This window comes from Perognathus longimembris, chromosome 5 (assembly GCF_023159225.1).
Source record: "Perognathus longimembris pacificus isolate PPM17 chromosome 5, ASM2315922v1, whole genome shotgun sequence".
NCBI classification, from domain to species: domain Eukaryota; kingdom Metazoa; phylum Chordata; class Mammalia; order Rodentia; family Heteromyidae; genus Perognathus; species Perognathus longimembris.
The window spans coordinates 16,479,510-16,498,707 of record NC_063165.1 but is presented as its reverse complement, the minus strand read 5'-3'; the positions used below and the strand labels follow the sequence as shown (position 1 = coordinate 16,498,707).

Here is a 19,198-nt window from a genome sequence, read left to right as displayed (position 1 = left end):
GATGGGCAGGCACTGAGTTTTCAAGTGGCAGAGGAGTGCCCGAGATACTTTATTTGTCATAGAAAGATGTAAGTAAATTCTTGGATCTGTGCGGATTCTAGTGTTCAGAGGCAAGCTTGCTGCTTTCCTTAAGACAGGCCACCAATAGGAGTGATTTCTGATGATGCAATGCTGATATTTTTGTACCATTCTGGAAAAAGGAAGAGGTGGAGTTTCTCTGGAGCCAGATGAACTCATTAGTTCTCACCCAGGCTGCTTAAGCAATTATGGTGAAACCAAATCACGTTACTTTTTTTTTTTTTTTCTGTTGCTCCTGATAAAAGCCTCAACCCCACTCCTTCTGCCCCACAGGGCACTTGGCTGGCCATTATTTCTAACACCACAGATGCTGTTCTTCACGTTTCCAGGCTGCAACTGTCACTGTGTAAAATAAGATGTGTGGGGGAAATAACGTACACCTCTCGGTCTTGCTACTTCAAAGGTACCTAGCAACCCTGTCTCCAGGCAGGCAGCACGCATCTCCCTGGTAGTTTACTGCCCACTCACAGCAGAGGCGGCGTACTCTCTGCAAATAGCCTATGTCTTTGCTGGTGCCAGCTTGGCGGTGGGGTGGTGGTGTCATTTGGTGTCCTTAGGGATGTTGGGATCTTATTCTGGGAAGACTAGAGCAAAGCAATGACTATTTCCCCCAAATTGTTTGTGGAATTAGAAATTAGGTCAAGCAGTTCCCTGTTTGGAGTTTCATAGTCTAAAATCAAAAGCAGTGTTTTTCAGTCATTGTATTTTGTATGTTTGTATCATGAACTGTCCAGAATGTTCTGAATGATTAAAAAAAGATGCTTCTCAGGTACATCTATTTGGTAAGTAAACCTTCTGTTCATGTTGTCCATTCATCAACAGTGATCCTTGTCAGCCATTCCTACATCTACCTTCTCCTATGTCAGCTGAGCTGAGTGAGGAGAGCTTTCCTAGGCTTACCAGTCAGCCCAAGTGGACTGTCCATTTCAGGTTCCTGTATCAGAAGTCATTACCTTATGGATAATTAGACTTAAGATTCATTTGATTTCATTGTTTCTTGAATTATGTATATTTTTTTCCTGCATTTTTAAACTTCTCTGAGGAAAGAGCTCTGGAGAATGAAAGTTACACCACTTTTTACAGGCAAACAAAGCTTTCCCTCTAGTGATTGTGTAAAGAAGAGATACAGCCCTGGAGCTCCCAGCACTGAAACCTTGTCTTGCCCGCCTTTGGGCAAATGGACATAATAGAGAAGAAGAAAAAAACCAATTTACTTACAGTTTTGGCCAAAACTAGACAGTCTGCTAATAGCAGGGATAAAAAAAATTATGGAAAATATTCAATAAAAGCCAGGAAATGTGTGTATGGACACAAGACTGATTTTCATTCCCAGTGCAGAGGAATCTTAATTCTGAAGGCCCCATTATAGAAAAACTCAGGTTCCTGTATAAATCTTGATTAGGCAAACTGTAAATGATGCTCAGTGGAAAGATGGTCATAAGATATAAGAAAGGGAAAGAGGTTTTAGCCCCCTAGAGCCATTCACTCACAAAATAATCATTCAATGCCTACTTTGTGCCAAGCTCTCTGCCAGCAAGGGAGACAAATATAAATGAGAAATCTTACCGAAAAGCTCACAATCTGGAGAATAGTTTAGCAAAAACCAAAAGTAGGAATTATATTATATCAAGTATGTTGTAATGTAAGTCCTTGCAAAATGCCTGGAATCTTATGTGGAAATGAGAGAGCTCTCTTAGGAGATAAAGTGGAGGGAAGAAAGTTTGGCTCAATTAGCTTTTATGAATAGACGTGTTGATGGATGGTAGCTCAGATTTGTATTCCTAGCTACTTAGGATGTGGTTTGAGGGAAACCCAGAAAAAAATTTCATGAAATCTCCATCTCAACTAGTAAAAAGAGAGTCATGATAGTGGTATGTGACTGAATCTCAGCTAGGACAGGAGCATAAGTAGGAGGATTGCACTCCAAGCCACCTGAGGCATAAACACAAGACCCTATTCAGAGAAATAACTTAGGGGAAAATGAGTCATGGCTAGGGGAAATGGCTCAGATTGGTAGGGTGAATGACTAGCAAACATAAAGTCCTGAACTCAAACCTTAGTAATACCAAAAGAAACAAAAAGGTTATGTTTAACATACCAAAAATATATGTTTAAAAGAATGAACCAATGCAACAGTGATACAAGAAACTATGTTGGAAATGAACCTTACAACTTACAGGGGGAGGTGAATGGAGAGGGAGAAAACGAGGGAGGGAGTAACAATGTTTGAGAAGAATTGTACTCATTTACTTATTTATGTAACTATAACCCCTTTGTACATCATCTTTACAATAAAAAGTAAAGTTTAAAAAAACCTATGTTTAATGACTTAGCACATTTGTGAAAATGTAACTCTCAGCTGTGACTATCTCTTTTATACCATAGAATGAAGGGTTAAATTGGGACATGTAGATAGATATGTTTTGTAGTCATACTAAGGACTATGAGCTCTTTCTATGAGGTAAGATAATTTGAAATGCTGATTAATACATTTGCTTTCTATATTATTTTATGATTTGCATATATTTATAGTATGAGGGAGTTTCCTTGTCAGTAGACACGTAGTATCTTTGAACAAGATCACATCCTCTATTATGTTCCGCTACTCCCACTTGCTTTCCTACTTTTTAGGCAGCTTTGGGGGCATTTCATTATGCTCTCCTCATATATAAACACTGGGATCCTTTGCAGTGCTCAGCCCTATTATCCTTTTCCTCCTCTCTCCTTTAGCAAGTCTTCCCATCTAGGATGTTTTTCTTGTTTTATGTATTTATACCTTCTCTCACCAAAGAAAGTAAAACTTTGTTTTTCTTTTGTCTCGGTTTTTTTTTCTTCTTTTGAGCAAAACCCCAATTTTTTTTAAAGAGCCAAGGATGACATTGTAACAAATATATAGAAAGTATATTCCTCTGAAAAGCACTGACTCCTTACATGGGCCGAAAAGTTAACTAAAAGCAAGATAAAAACCTAAAACCCTTTCCTCATTTTGCATCTATCTCCTTCGATTTTAATCTCTTACCTGCAGTCATCCTGGGCACTGAGAATGACAGGACTGATTGAGAACATCTTTATGACAAGGAACCAAAGCTAGGCTCAAGGGGCATTAGAGCCTCTCTGGACAGATCACACCACGAAATGAGAACCATTTCCTATGATGAGGAAGCTGTGTGGTGCAGCAATTGAGCAATTGAGTCCATGTGGGACAATTGCTCTCCTCAAGTGATGTCCACTTCTCTAGAACTCTTTCAGAATCACAGTTTAGATAATAATAACCAAATAGGCCACACTTCTGTGACCTGCTAACTATACCGCCTTGCACCTCCTGCTCTCTTTTATCTAGTATGAATCTTTCTAATGTTAGAAAACTTTGAAACTTTGGGAGCTTTCTACTATGTGCCTGTACCCATGGCTGGGTGTGTACTATCTTTTCCTTTATGTCTATGCAATCAGAATGGAAATTACGAAAAGAAAAAACAATCCACCAAACAAACAATAACAATTGCTGACAAGGGTTTGGGCATATATATGCTATGTACATATCATAAATATATATGTATGATCACATCATTGTAAAGTATGAGTTGTTTATTCTTATGATCATGTGGCTGACTGGGAGCTGTACAAGAGTCCATCCACTGACTCTTGCTAGCCCATAGAAAGGCAAAAATTGTAAATTCAAAGTACGGTTTCTATTATATTGTTTTTACATTATTGAAAAGTTGAAAAAAATCCCAAGTTAAGGACTCTAGGATTCTAGAAAAGGGAAAATTGTGGAGAAAGTGAAAAAAAAAAGATTAAGGGTATTCAGGAGATAAGACAAAGGAAGAATGAATAAGCAAAGTGAATAGTCAAAACCCATAGGATGTACAACACCCAGGATGAAGTCTAATATAAACTATAGATATTAGGTGAGGTTAAACAAAATTCATGGGAGGACATTGTTTTTGATTCACCTCCTGAACTAGGCCATAGTAGACCAGACCAAAACAGCTGTGTTAAGGAATTTTAGACTAACAGTCCCAGATCCAGGAGTTCTAATAGGCTAAATCCTAATATGCCAACAAAAGAGACAAGTAGTGAAGAACAAAGAAAACATATTTATTTAATGTGACTCTGTCAGGACAATAAAGGAATTCAATGACCCCAAGTTCATCTTCAATGGGACAACAAAATTTCTGAGAATAGATAGCCTTGATCAAGCAAGTGGTCTGATTGATCATTATCTGAGTTCCGGTTCTCCATGGTGTTTTAGACAAGTTATTATCACTTTTATCTCCTGAGAAGAACAATCTGGTCCCCATGAGATGATTGCTTCTGCTCCAGGATGCAGCTTCAACATCATGGACCATTGCTTTGCTTAGTGAGGCACACTGTTGCTTGGGGGGCAGTTTCAGTCCCTTCTCATAAAGATGTAAGTGATAGCTCCTGTCCCCAGAACTCAAGATGATGGCAGGAGAGAAACTCAGGAGGGAAAAGTTAGAGAGACAAAATTAGAATCAGAAAGATACTAAATGTATTGCTAGGTTAGACACAGGTGCCCTTCTTTATATGTAGTAAGGTTACATGTTCCCAAATTAAACTTAAAAAGGTGAGACAGTATTCCAGAGAAATTGAATCAGCATGAGAAGGAAGTTCTCCTCTCTTAAGCTAGTCACTTTGCTCTTTTATTGAAGATTAAGTAGCCATAGGTCTGTGGGTTCATTTCTGGGTCTTCATTTCTATTCCATTGGTTCTCAGGCCTGTTCTTGTGCCAATCCCAAGCTGTTTTTTAAATTATTATTATTATTACTATAGCTTTGTAATAGATTTTAAAGTTTGGTGTGGATATTCCTCCAGCACTGTTCTTCCTGCTTAGGATTGTTTTTGCTCAGGGTCTTTTATTTTTCCATACACATTTTTGGATTGCTTCCTCTCTTTCATTAAAGAATGGTGTTGGGATATTGATGGGCATGGCATTGAAGTTGTAGATATCCTTTGGCAGTATTGCCATTTTCACGATATGAATCCTCCCAATCCAGGAGCATGGGAGGTTTTCCCATTTTCTTAGTTTTGCTATAATTTCATTTTTTCATCTTTTTAAAGTTTTCATCATAGCGGTCTTTCACTTCTTTGGTTAAGGTTACTGTATTTTTTTGTTTTTTGAGGCTGTTGCAAATGGAGTTGCTTTCCTGATTTCAACCTCACTCTTCGCATTATTGGCATACAGAAAAGCCATTGATTTTTTGAGGATTTATTTTGTATCCTGCTATCTTGCCAAAGTTTTGGACCAGCTCAAGTAACTTGGGAGTAGAGTCTATGGGGTTCTTTAAATACAGGATCATGTCATCTACAAAGAGAGAAAGTTTAACTTCATCTTTCCCTATTTGTATCCCCTTTATATTTGCTTCTTGCCTTATTGCTCTAGCTAGGAATTCTAGAACCATGTTGAAGAGGAGTAGAGAGAGTGGACATCTTTGTCTTGCTCCTGATTTTAAAGGAAGTAACACTGACATGACGAGTCTCATTCTTACTCTTCTGCTTTCTTCAGAATTTTACATAAAAACCAATCAGACCTTTAACCTAAATCTGTGGTAATTTTGTCTTTTGACTGTGATTATTTGTCAGTCGAGGCTCGTCAATTTTAAGCAATATATGTAGTTTGTGATAGGCTGACCATAGTGGGAAAGCTAAAGTGGGGAAAGGGAAAGTTCACAGTTTTACTGTGAACATGAAACTGGGCTAAAAAAATTAAAGACCCCCTAAACCAGAAAATAAATCAGTCTGGCAGTTTCCATGAATATTCATATTTGAGTACATGAATAGGGGCTTATGGAAACCAGAGGGTTCTCTGTCACTTATAAATGGTATTCTGACCAATAAACTGAACTTACAGAAAGATCAAAGAGCACATCAGTGAAGACAAATGCAGTGAGTTAGAAAGAATTTAGATAAACTAGTTATTATGAGTTTGTGTTGAAGAATAGAATATGAGGACTTGGACTAATATTTCCACAAATATTAAGTATATTTGGACTTTAATGGAATCCACTAGTCATTAGGTACCAATGATGTATTTCTAAGTCCCTTCCTTACTACCAAACAGTTGTAGCCAAAGCACTTTTAAGACCATATTATTCTAGCCTGGCACTCGTGGCTCAGATCTGTAATCCTATCTACTTTCAAGCTGAAATCTGCAAATTGAAGTTCAAAGCTAGCCAGGGTAGACAAATCCAAGACTCTTCAGTTCATCACCAAAAAAGAGCCAGTGGTGGATTACATTAATTGACTTGCGTATATTAAACCAACTTTGCATCCCTGGGATGAATCCAGTTTGATCATGGCCTATGATTTTTTTGATGACCTGTTGAAGTCGATTGGCCAGAATTTTGTTGAGAATTTTTGCGTCTATGTTCATCAGGGAAATCGGTCTATAGTCTTCTTTCTGTGATGAGTCCCTGCCTGTTTTTTTTTTTTTTGGCCAGTCCTGGGCCTTGGACTCAGGGCCTGAGCACTGTCCCTGGCTTCTTCCCGCTCAAGGCTAGCACTCTGCCACTTGAGCCACAGCGCCGCTTCTGGCCGTTTTCTGTATATGTGGTGCTGGGGAATCGAACCTGGGGAATCGAACCTAGGGCCTCGTGTATATGAGGCAGGCACTCTTGCCACTAGGCTATATCCCCAGCCCCCTGCCTGGTTTTGGGGTGAGGGTTATGCTGGCTTCATAGAATGTGTCTGGTAGTGAACGTTCTCTTTAAATTTCATTGAAGAGTTTGAGAAATATTGGTGTGAGTTCTGTTTTGAAGGCCTTGTAGAATTCTGCAGTGAATCCATCTGGACCTGGGCTTTTCTTGGATGGGAGATCATTTATTGCCGTTTCTGTTTCAATACTGGTTATGGGTCTGTTTAGAAGGTTTAAATCGTCATGGTTGAGTTTGGGGATTTGAATTTTTTTACTAGGAAATCATCCATTTCTTCTAAGTTCTCGAATTTGTTGGCATAAAGGTTTGCAAAATAGTCCCTTATTACTTTCTGAATTTCATTTTTTTCTGTGGTGATATTACCTGTTTCATCTCTTATCTTGTTTATTTGAGTGTGCTGCCTTCGTTTTTTGGTCAGGTTTGCCAGGGGTCTGTCTATCTTGTTGATTTTTTCAAAGAACCAACTCTTGGTTTTGTTGATTCTTTCGATGTTTTTTTTTTCGTCTCTAATTGATTTAATTCTGATTTGATTTTAATTATTTGCTTCTGTCTATTGACTTGGGGTTTGGCTTGTTGTGCTCTTTCGAGGAGATTAAGGTGCTTCCTTAAATTATTGAGTTGCTGTTTCTCCAGTTTGTTGGTGTATGCGCTCAGAGATATAAATTTTCCTCTGAGTACTGCCTTTGCTGTGTCCCAAAGGAGCTGGTACTTTGTGTCCTCATCTTGGTTGAATTCCATAAACATTTGAATTTCCATTTTAATTTCTTCAGTGACTCACTGATGGTTCGGCAGTGTGTTGTTTAGTCTCCTTGTATTGTAGGATTTTATGTGGTGGCTGTTTGAGTTGAGCTCTAATTTTCTTCCATTGTGGTCTGAGAGAATGCAGGGAATGGTTTTGATACTTCTGAATTTGTACAGATTTTCTTTGTGCCCTAAGATGTGAACTGTTTTGGAGAATGTTCCATGTGCTGCGGAGAAGAATGTGTATTCTGTTGTTGCTGGGTGGCATATTCTGTAGATGTCGGTTAAGTCTAGTTGGTCTATGCACTTATTTAGTTCTGTGGTTTCTTTGTTCAGTTTTTGGCATGTTGGTCTGTCCAGAGGTGATAATGGAGTGTTAAAGTCCCCAACTATCAATGTGCTTGGGTCTATGAGTGTTTTTAGAGTCAGTAGTGTTTGTTTGATGAAGTTGAGTGCTCCTGTATTTGGTGTGTAGATATTTAGAATGGTTTTCTGTAGGAGAGATCCCTTTATAGTATGTAGTAACCTTCTTTGTCTCTTCTTACCTTTTTTAATGAGCCAGTAGTGAAAGTGTGGCTCAAATGGTAGAGAGCCCACCTTGCGAGCAAAAGCAAGAGCCCTGAGAGTTCAAGCCCCAGTACTGGGGCACACACACATGCACACACGTACACACACACACACTATTCTCAGAAAATGAATATCTGCTAGCAAAGAGGCACACACAGTTAGATAATCTGAATAATTAGAATATTTTTACACTTAACCATGTTTAGCATCTTCATGAAAACTTCTCCCAAATTAGACAGGAGTGTTTTTATGGATGAGGGTCAGGACTTTTGGTCAGATCATATCACAGAATTCACACAGAGGAGGAGCACAGGGATAATGGGTTCTGGGATTTGGAACTTGCCCTTGTAATGATCTTTTATGATCTGCTAGTTGAGGCAGATATTTATTAATCTGTTACTCATGCAAAAACAGTATGCTTAACTCCAATAAAATTCTTCCTGACATGCCATATAATAAACCTGCATGTTAAAATTGATAAAAAATACTTCAAACTTTTTGGAGATATATAATGCAGGATCATTAATAGCGTTATCTTATGAGCCCACATTCCAGCTTGTGTGTCCTTATACCCTAAGGAAATGAAATTCTCATGTGGAAAAATACCATTGAGTACCACCTGATCAGCTTTTTGGCTATTCTATTAAGACAATTCAAATGGCCCTGGTATATAGATTAATTGTGTATAAAGATTCCCAATGTTTACATACCAGAAGATGGTAAAACAAACCATAGCAGACAATAAAGCCAAACGAAATGACAGGAAAAGGAATTTCAGAAAGTTCCAATATCCAAATGAAATTTCACCTTTGCTTTGCATTGTACTAGTGGTTATGACCACTGTAAGATGTAATTATACCTGCTAGCAATTACTGTGCCGGAAGGAATGAACACAGATAATGCTCTGTATCAATTAAATAAAACATTTGAAAGCATTTTGTTCTCGGTTGATGCAGCGTTATGTCTGCAACAACCTGCTAACAAAGGTAGCCATTCCTGTAAACAAAGGTGGCCTTTTACTTTTGACTTTATTTGATATATTTTTATTTTTTTGATAACAGAAAACCATGAATACCACTGATGTCTAAAGAGAACAGAAAAATATCCCAGAGAGATGTTGTCATAGGAACCATGTGAGGAAAGCCACTATATACAGGGTAGAATCACTATCCACAAAGGGAGAGAAGAAAGTAATCTTTATAATCTTCGGATTGTAAAGCTTTGTGTATCTTCCCCTGGAAATTGTCCTCAGCAATAGGAAGGTCATTGGGATGCTGGGGCTAATTACATGTTTTATAAAAATATACCTATCTTTCATATGGTTAAAAATTTAAAGCAGACATGATAGATATATGAAATCAGGATTAAATAAATAGGCTATATACTATATTTACTGCTACATATAATCTTTAAATTATTTATAGTGAAAGTAATTCTCCCTCCCTACCTCTCTTCCTCTTTCTTTTCTCCTTCTCCTTTTCCCTTACCTCTTCCTTGTTTTCTTTTGGATGAAACCTACTTACCATATTTCCCAAATATTTCATGCTTTTGTTATAGAATGGATTGTATTGTACTCTCTTCCTAACAATCCCAATGTCCCAATTTTGCCCCTTCAATTAAATATCACCAGGATGTGACTATATTTGGAAGTAGGGCCTTTATTGAAATAATTAAGTTAACATGAGGTCATATGGTTGGGCCCTAATCTAGTATGATTCATGTCCTTATAAAAAAGAAATTAAGGAAATATAAAGATTATATGAAGACAAACTAGGAAGATAGTGTTGGGGCTCAGAAAGACATATTCCAAAGTGTGGCACCTGGGCCTGCTGAGTACTTTGAAATGAAGGAGACAAGGAAGTCTCATGGATAATCTCTTGTTGATATTTTCTTACCTTTCTTTCTCCAGTTCTCACTTCTTCCATAATTCAGGTCATATAAACTAGAATTCTCTCCTAAGATGAGTTGTAGAAATTTTTTTTCCACCAAAACAAAACCATTAAGACTAGAAGTGTCACATCTTTGACCTTTTGCCTTTTTTCCTTGAAGGCCCTCCTGTGACCAGAATACTGCTTTGTGCCTGGAGGAAGCATTATTACCTCGATTAGCTGAGCATCTGAGCAGACATACAGACATAGCTTACCAAGATCCTTCAGTTTACTACTATTACATCAGATCATTTTGTTCAATTCCATTTCTACACAATGTTACATCCTGTATTAAACCTAAGTATATAAAGGCACAGTTTTTTTCTGGGATTTCAACTGTTCATTTCTGAAGACATTTTTTTTTTTTTGGCCAGTCCTGGGCCTTGGACTCAGGGCCTGAGCACTGTCCCTGGCTTCTTCCCGCTCAAGGCTAGCACTCCGCCACTTGAGCCACAGCGCCGCTTCTGGCCGTTTTCTGTATATGTGGTGCTGGGGAATCGAACCTAGGGCCTCGTGTATCCGAGGCAGGCACTCTTGCCACTAGGCTATATCCCCAGCCCCTCTGAAGACATTTTTTAATCACATAAAACTTTAAGTAATTTGATATTCCCTTCTTAACTTATTGTGTTACTTAGCTTTCTGTCATAGTAACAGGTCACCCTATTGACAGAAAAGGTTCACTTGGGCTTAGTTTGGAAGTTCTATTCCATGACCATTTATTTGGTCTGCTGTTTTAGGGTTGTGTCAGGGCAGCACAACATAGTGGGAGTATGTGGCAAAGGTAAACTGCTCACCTCCTAGTCAGAAAGCAAAACAGAAAGGAAACGGTTCTACAGTCCCCTTGAAGAACATGCTTCCAATGACCTAAGGACCTCCCATCAGACGCCACCTTTCAAACAGTCCACCTCATTCTTAATACCACTAATTTGAAGATCAAGCCATTAGCATTGGGTCTTCAGAGAGATGTTCAAGAGCAAAACAGTAGCACTTATATTTTATTTAGGGTTGTCAACTCTGACATTTGTGATGGTTAGTGCCCTTACAATGACCATATGTAAACCAATGAGGTAGGGGAGAGAGAGAGAGACAGAGACAGAGACAGACAGAGAGACAGAGAGAGACAGAGACAGAGAGAGACAACACCAACTTCTGTACTTTTGGCTTGCAGTGTTATGAGGTATATAGTTCTGTTGCTTAGGTCACTTAGTCTATGGTGCTCTGTTGTGGTGACTTTGTCAAGCTAATATATGAGAGTGATGTCAGCCCTACTACCTTTTCCTCCTGCCCTGTCCACTCTTGGAATATTGTGGTTACATCTTTTTCATAGTTGTTAAACTCCAGGTGAAGAATGGAAACCCTTTGGGTAAAATGGCACAGGTCCATTTTGGAACTGGCTGCCAGGATACTATGATCCAGGAAAATTAATCAAGATACTTGCTTTTTAGTTTGCTCCTGCATTTCATTTCCTGATGCTGTTAAAGAATAGTGCCTTCCTAAGGGCTAACACAACGCTTTGTTCATGTCTGGATGCAAGTTCTTACAGGATTGTATCACTATTAATTTTTTATATGTCTGTTTACCACTTTGCCACACCCCCTAGTGAAGTTCTGTATTCATAGACACTGGCATTGTGGCTATAAATTATTCATCTCAGTAGCCCCAGAATGTACTACAATTCGTGGTTCAAAGACACTAGTTCATGTTTAAATTTCTTTAATGGATACACTGAATTTTTTTTCTCTTCTTTACTCTAGTGAGTTTGTAATATCATATACATTTATTATGCTATCAGCACTCACCAATGCTGTAAGAAAAAGCAATTACCTTCATTTTAAATGTTCCAGCTTAGGCTTCTTATGAGGGGGGATGCAAGCATAATGGATGTAGAGTTGTTCAGGCAAATGCTCTCCATGGTCTCAAGGATCTTACTGCTTGTCTAGTTACAGAACAGAAGCAGCACCCTTGAAAGGGATCCAGCCATCTTGGAGGCAGGAAGAGAAAGGAGATTGCAGACAAAAGAGCTTCTCATGCTAGACTCTATAAGAACTTCCAGGCACTTCATTGGAAAATAGTGTTTTGCCTCCGCACATTCTCTGCACTCCTTATATGTCTACATACGTAACAACTAGAATTGTTTCATTTTGGATAGTGAGCTGCACCTCATTTTCCTTTAATGTTTTGGGCAGAACAGAGTGGATCTCCATTTAGATTGTTATCAGCTTTATCCAGCTTGTCTTGTTGAACCACAGAAACAATACTTTTCTTGTTTTCTAAGTCCAGACCTGTGGGTGGTTCCTGCTTTATCTGGTCATTTAGTTAAGAAGAAAGTGAATTTAACTTACCCATGGGTTCTCTTATCCATGGACTTATCCAGCCATTGATTAACAATATTTGAAAGAGAAACTGTGTCTGTATTAAATATGTACAGATTTTTTTCTTGTCATTATTTCCTAGCAACGTGTTATAACAACTATTTACTTAATACTTACATTGTATTAGTTATTGAAGCTAAGCATGAGTCTGAGAGTAGCCTGTGCAACATAGGGAGACCCTGTCTCATAAACAAATACACATTTTTTGGGCATTGTAAATGATCTATATTTTCTGCGAAACATATAAGAGAATATGTATAGATTATTTGCAAATATTAAGCCATTTCATATAAGGGTCTTGAACATCTGTAGATTTTAGTGTGTGTGTGTGTGTGTGTGTGTGTGTGTGTGTTGGGGGAGGGGTGTCTCTGCCGATATTGAGAAAGGACTATTAGTCTTTCTTCCCTTCACCTTGCTCTCCCAGAAACATACTACAAGGATGGACAACTTACCCTGAAATTATTAGTAGAGAACTAGATCTTGAGCTTTTATTAGGGTGGTTTTTTTTTTTTGGAGCTTTTTATTAGTTTTAGCCAACAATAGGAGATGAACTAAGCAAGATGTATAACTAGCAGCACTTGCTTTTGAACTACTTGGAAAGTAGTCTACCTTTAAGGGTTTCTTGTTGGTAAGACAATTACCAACTGCCCACAGATTTGTGTCTGGAACACCAAGGAAGCAGAAGAATCAATCATTTGTGAAGAAGCAGAACAATCTCTCGTTGGACTTTGCATATTGCTAAATAATGAGTACAAGTGAAGGTCAAATCTCTCCTCCACGTCCTTAATTATAACTCAGAGATCCAGGAGGAAGAAGACAGGGAGACAAAAAGAAAACAATATAAAAAGATGGCTTAGAGTTTGGGAACACTATGCGGAGATGGAAGATAATTCTGCTTTTGATGCCAAACATTCACATGGTCACATTTTTCTCTCCTAGAGCCATTTAGCTTTGTAGCATTAAGTACTTTTCTCAGATACCAAGAAAAATGTATGCATCCCAACTGTTTCATCTCATCTGGGTAAGTAAAGGCTGTTTGTTTGTGGGTAAGGAAGTTAATGCTACAAAAAGCACTGATATCCTACATCACATCAGCTTAAAAAGATTCACTGCAAGCCTTCTGAGTGCAGATCATGTGGTAAATTTCTCTTCCTAAAAAAGAAGGATCATTTTAAAACATGCATGCAGAAAACATACAATTGCATTATTTATTATTTAATAAAAGCTAAATAACACAGCGCTGGCTTCTTTTTGCTCAAGGCAAACACTCTGCTACTTGAGCCACAGTGCCATTTCTGGCCTTTTCTGTGTATGTGGTGCTAAGGAACCGAACCCAGGGCTTCATGCATGCTAGGCAAGCACTCTACCGCCTTAAGCCACATTCCCAGCCCAAGACAATTCTTTTTGAGAACAAACAGAAGGAAAACAGTTTGATTTTATTTTGAACTTGTTTTTGAGTGCTGGGGATTAAGTTCGCAGACTCCCACCTACTAGGCAATCTAAAGAGTTTTGCAAACTGCAACAAAGAAGGGAGAAGAGACCTTTCATGTGACATATAAGAAAGATCTGTTGAAAGAAATTAGCTCCTACTGGAAAAGGAGTAATAATGTGATACACTCACTTTGGTCTAAATTTAACATCTCCCCATTTCCACATTCTAATGCCCTTCAAGTTACTATAGTGATCATACCTTGATGTTCAGCATTTATTTCCTAGGTAACAGACAGCAATTGTGGATACCAGAGTGGGCATAAGTAAAAAAAAAATCTATTAAAATTATTAAGAATTACGTACTTGCTGCTTGAAATGCATCTTTCTCTTAGTCTGCCCCTCTTTCTCTATGTCTTCATAAACATATTTTGTACTGGGTACATATAATGAGTTGAAACATCTCCAAATGTAAGAATATTCTTCTTCTACAAAAAGAGCCAAGCATATTTGACCCCAATTTTTGAGTATAAGAATCTGATATGATGTCCCAACATTTCTGAGCAAATATAGGAGGGCTCTGATTAGACATGATACATATCATAATCTGATCAGTGTGGGAGAAGGAGATATGGGAGGAGCAAAGTCTGAAGCAAAAAGTTAGTTAGATCTTTTCTCAAAAAGCAAGCTTATGTGTTTTAGCAAACAGTTGTAATCCCAGATACAGGGGAGCTCCGGGTAGGAGAATCATGGTTTGAGTCTGGGCCTGGGCAAAATACCCTACTTGAAAAATAAAGCTAAACAAAGAGTTGAGACATGACTGAAGTGGTAGAACACTTCCCAATCTCAAAGCTCTGAATTTAAACTACAATACAGTTAACATCACCTCTACCACAGACACACACACACATACACACACACACACACACACACACACACGATGGGTTCTAAACTTTTTAGTAGTTGCTGTGGACAAGGAATACCCTTCCAATAGTTGTACTATCTTTTCTAGCTAGTGATGATAAATAGAACTCAGTATTTATTTTTCATCTCAGATGGACAAATAGGGATAGATGGGGTTTTAGGGATGATCCCCAGCATTGCAAAATAACATAAAATAAAAATATTAAACATAAAACAGACAGCATGTAAATATCTACCTTGTCTCTTCCTCCTTTTAGCATATCAGGATACTTTTCCAGCAATTCAATAAAAAGAATGTCCAAAGTTTCATACCTGAGTAGCACAAAAATATTCTATTTATGTTTTGTAGGCATTGGGCCTATAAACTCTCTGTAGAAGTTAATGGAAATGCTGGACTGGAAATGAGAATTCACACTTTTTATTGTTCACTTTTTATTTTTTACTTTTGGGGAGAACCAAGATTTGGAGTCAGCTTGTTTGAGTGACTAGTATTCATCCACTTAAACCATACCTCGAGTCCTGCTTTTTTTTTTTTGTTTATACTTGGAGATAGAGTCTGCTTGGGCTGGCTTCAAACAGATCTTCCAGATCTCACACTCCTGAGTAGCTAAGATTATAGGTGTGAGCTATTGCCACCTGGCAAGAACCATACTTTAAGTTTAGTTTTTCAGTTGACAAACGCAAATACAAACAAATGATTAATGAAACAGAAAAAAATATACTTGGCCTCTAGCTGCCATCTTGCGTCCCCGCATGTGTGTGCCTAACCTCAGCTGGTCTGCCCGAGACCCCCTGAGCGCCAACCCTAGCCTACCCCGCGCGGCCCCATTTCCGCTCCGACAAGATGAAAGACGATTATGAACAAAGAAAAACTCGCCAAACTGCAGGCACAAGTGCACATTGGTGGGAAAGGAACTGCTCGTAGAAAGAAGAAGGTGGTTCATAGAACAGCTACAGCAGATGACAAAAAACTTCAGTTCTCCTTAAAGAAGTTAGGAGTGAACAATATCTCTGGTATTGAGGAGGTGAATATGTTTACAAACCAAGGAACCGTGATCCCCTTCAACAACCCTAAAGTTCAGACCTCTTTGGCAGCAAATACTTTCACCATAACAGGCCATGTTGAGACAAAGCAGCTGACAGAAATGCTTCCCAGCATCTTGAACCAGCTTGGTGCAGACAGTCTGATCAGTTTAAGGAGACTGGCTGAAGCTCTGCCCAAACAATCTGTGGATGGAAAAGCACCACTTGCTCCTCAAGAGGATGATGATGATGAAGTTCCAGATCCTGTGGAGAATTTTGATGAGGCTTCTAAGAATGAGGCAAACTGAATTGAGTCAACTTCTGAAGAAGATAGAACTTGAAGTTACAGGAGCTGCTATTTTATATTATGACTGCTTTTTAAAATTCTTTTGCTTATGATCTGATAAAATCTAGATCTCTTAATATTTTTAAGCCCAAGCCCCTTGGACACTGCAGCTCTTTTCAGTTTTTGCTTATACATAATTCATTCTTTGCAGCTAATGAAGCTGATAAAGCCTGGGAATAAAGGTTGAAACAAAGGCTAATAAAATTGTTTGCCTAGTTAAAAACAATATATATATATATATATATATATATACTTGGAAATTACAAAAAAGGGAGGATTACTAAGAAAACTACTGTTAAAATGTATTTAGAAAACCTGGAAATAACACTAGTATTTCAGAAAACCTGAAAATAATACTAGTATTACATTCATTAAACTTTTGCTACATTTTAGCATGGACTAGATATACTAACTTCATTTCTATTGCATTGAATCCTCATGACAATTATGTGAGGCAGGACTGGGAATATGGCTTAGTGGTAGAGTGCTTGCCTAACATGCATGAAGCCCTGGGTTTGATTCCTCAGTATCACAGAAAAAAAATGGAAGTGGCACTGTGGCTCAAGTGGTAGAGTGCTAACCTTGAGCAAAAGCTCAGGGACAGTGCCCAAGCCCTGAGCTCAAGCCCCAGGACTAGCAAAAGAAACTAGAGAAAAATTACACGAGGGTGTCATTATTAATAAATAAATAAGTTTAATAAAAATAAAACAGAAAATTTATTAAAACAAGGCTTTCTGTGACATAATACTTCAGGAATATGGGCCTTAAAACTCAGGAAAACTGTTTGTATCTATGCTTGGGTTTGACAAATGGACAGCTCTGAAGAAATGAGATCGGATAAAATGAACTAATGGCATTACCTTTAGGATAAAACTGAGCCTTTTTCTTTTTTTTTTGGTCAATCCTGGGCCTTTGACTCAGGGCTTGAGCACTGTCCCTGGCTTCTTTTTGCTCAAGGCTAGCACTCTACCACTTGAGCCACAGCACCACTTCTGGCTTTTTCTATATATGTGGTGCTGAGGAATCGAACCGAGGGCTTCATGTATACGAGGCAAGCACTCTTGCCACTAGGCCACATTCCCAGCCCACAAAATGGAGCAATTCTTGTCTAGAATATTCTTGACTTCTCTATGTGGCATGCCTCCTCTCCAGGCCCTGGGGAGGATGCTTTGGAAAGAGGATCTTTAAAGAGAAGGGAGAGTGACATTTCAAGGTTTTATAGCTTGCTTTGAAAGAGAGGAGTTTTTGTTTCTATGTACTGCCTCAAGAAGAGGAGCTGTGGTTCCTCGTAACTCGCTACAGGGAGGGGAAAAAATGAGCTAGAAGGGTAGGAAAAGAGTCAGATCGAAGGTATGAGGTCTTTCAAACAACTTTAGTGTCAAGTGTTCAGCCTACTAAGCCAAACTTCAGGGTACAGTTCGCTGCTCCTCAGCACCAAAATAAATGAAAACAAAAATGTAAGCAGTCTGAACTTTAAATTCTGAACTCTCTGTAGGTATTACGGAAATTGGGAAATATTTAAACATAAGAAAGGAAAGTATGTAACAAAAGAGTAATTAACTAGTGCTTAATATATAGAGCAATATAACAGGTTGTTGGTCTCACAAGTGCCAGGATGCAATCATGAGATTTGTGCCATATCCTGAAAAGGCGAATTCTCCAAGTCAAGTGAAAAAGTAATCAAAGCACCCCTGGAAGAATGCACTCAGATATTGGGATGCAGAGTTGACCTTCTCAAAGCCTTTTCATTCTACCTAGGAGATCTTTAAAACATTTATTTATTTATTTGTTTGTTTATTTATTTATTTATTTATGCTAGTCCTGGTACTTGGACTCAGGGCCTAAGCACTGTCCCTGGCTTCTTTTCGGTTTGAAAGTTTCTTTCTTTTTCTTCACCTTCTCCTTCTCCTTCTTCTTTTTGCCAGTCCTGAGGCTTGAACTCAGGGCCTGAGCACTGTCCCTGGCTTCTTTTTGCTCAAGGCTAGCACTCTGCCCCTTGAGTCACAGCACCACATCTGTCAGTTTTCTGTATATGTGGTTCTGAGGAATTAAACCCAGGCCTTCAATTGTAAGAGGCAAGCACTCTTGCCACTAGGCTATATTCCCAGCGCCGTCCCCCACCCCGCTTCTTTTTGCTCAAGGATAACACTCTTACCTCTTGAGCCACAGCACCACTTCCAGTTTTTCTGTTTATGTGGTGCTGAGGAATCAAACCTGGGCTTCATGCATGCTAAGCAGGCACTCTACTGCTAAGTTACATTCCCAGCCCCTACGTAGGAAAATTTTATGTGAACTTTGACATTACACTTACCTGTAAATTCACATCATAAGTTTTTAAAGGTAACTCCTGCTACGCAAGAATAGGACCATTTGTACTTCATCTCTAAAAGAAAAAGAGAAAGAATCCTATGGATTGCAAATGAATGGTTATTACTGTTCTTAGAAACTAATGTTGGTGTCAGTGACAATGATATTTCATTATGGTCCAGGGTTATTTTAGTAGTTCTTTCTGTAAATTACAACATATATTATCAATTATTATTCCATATAAATCAATCACATATTAACTGTAAGATAGAATATTCTCTGGCAAAGTAACTTACATAAAATTTAATGGATCCATACCAAAAACTTGGAAATTACAAATAGAAAAGACAATAACTGGAACCTACCACAAGAGGGCATGCTGGTACTTTTAAATATCAACTTGGCAGTCAAAGGGATTAAAGATATGAGATAGAAGTCAGTTTGCTCTTCTAGTTGCTAAAAATCAGGAAGCTTTTCTATTATTATTATTATTATTATTAGTTCATTGAACTTGAACTCAGGGCTTGGAGGCCATCCCTGAGCTCTTTTGCTCAAGGTTAGTTCTCTATCTACCACTTTGAGCCACAGCTCCACTTCTGGTTTTCTAGTGGTTAATTGGAGATAAGTCTCAAAAACTTTCCTGCCTGAGATGACATTGAACTACAATCCTCAGATCCCAGCTTCTTGAGTAGCTAGGATTACAAGTGTGAACCACCAGTGCAAAACAGGTCCTAGGGTAGATTTTTCTACTTGGTGCAGTTTGCTGAGTTGTAGTTGAGTTTAGCTGTAGACTCCTTCACAGTGAAAGAA

General features: G+C 38.4%; 1 protein-coding gene across 1 annotated transcript; it reads left to right on the top strand.

Annotated features, from left to right (window-relative positions):
* Window positions 1-15,517: 15,517 nt before the first annotated feature.
* Window positions 15,518-16,296, top strand: LOC125351237 (transcription factor BTF3-like). Its single transcript, XM_048345946.1, has one exon. It carries the CDS (start codon window positions 15,570-15,572, stop codon window positions 16,041-16,043), a length of 474 nt encoding a protein of 157 aa, XP_048201903.1. The 5' UTR covers window positions 15,518-15,569; the 3' UTR covers window positions 16,044-16,296.
* Window positions 16,297-19,198: the final 2,902 nt, after the last annotated feature.

What these genes read in the sequence shown, in the direction of transcription:
- LOC125351237 (XM_048345946.1), top strand. Translation starts at nt 15,570, where the DNA reads ATGAACAAAGAAAAACTCGCCAAACTGCAGGCACAAGTGCACATTGGT.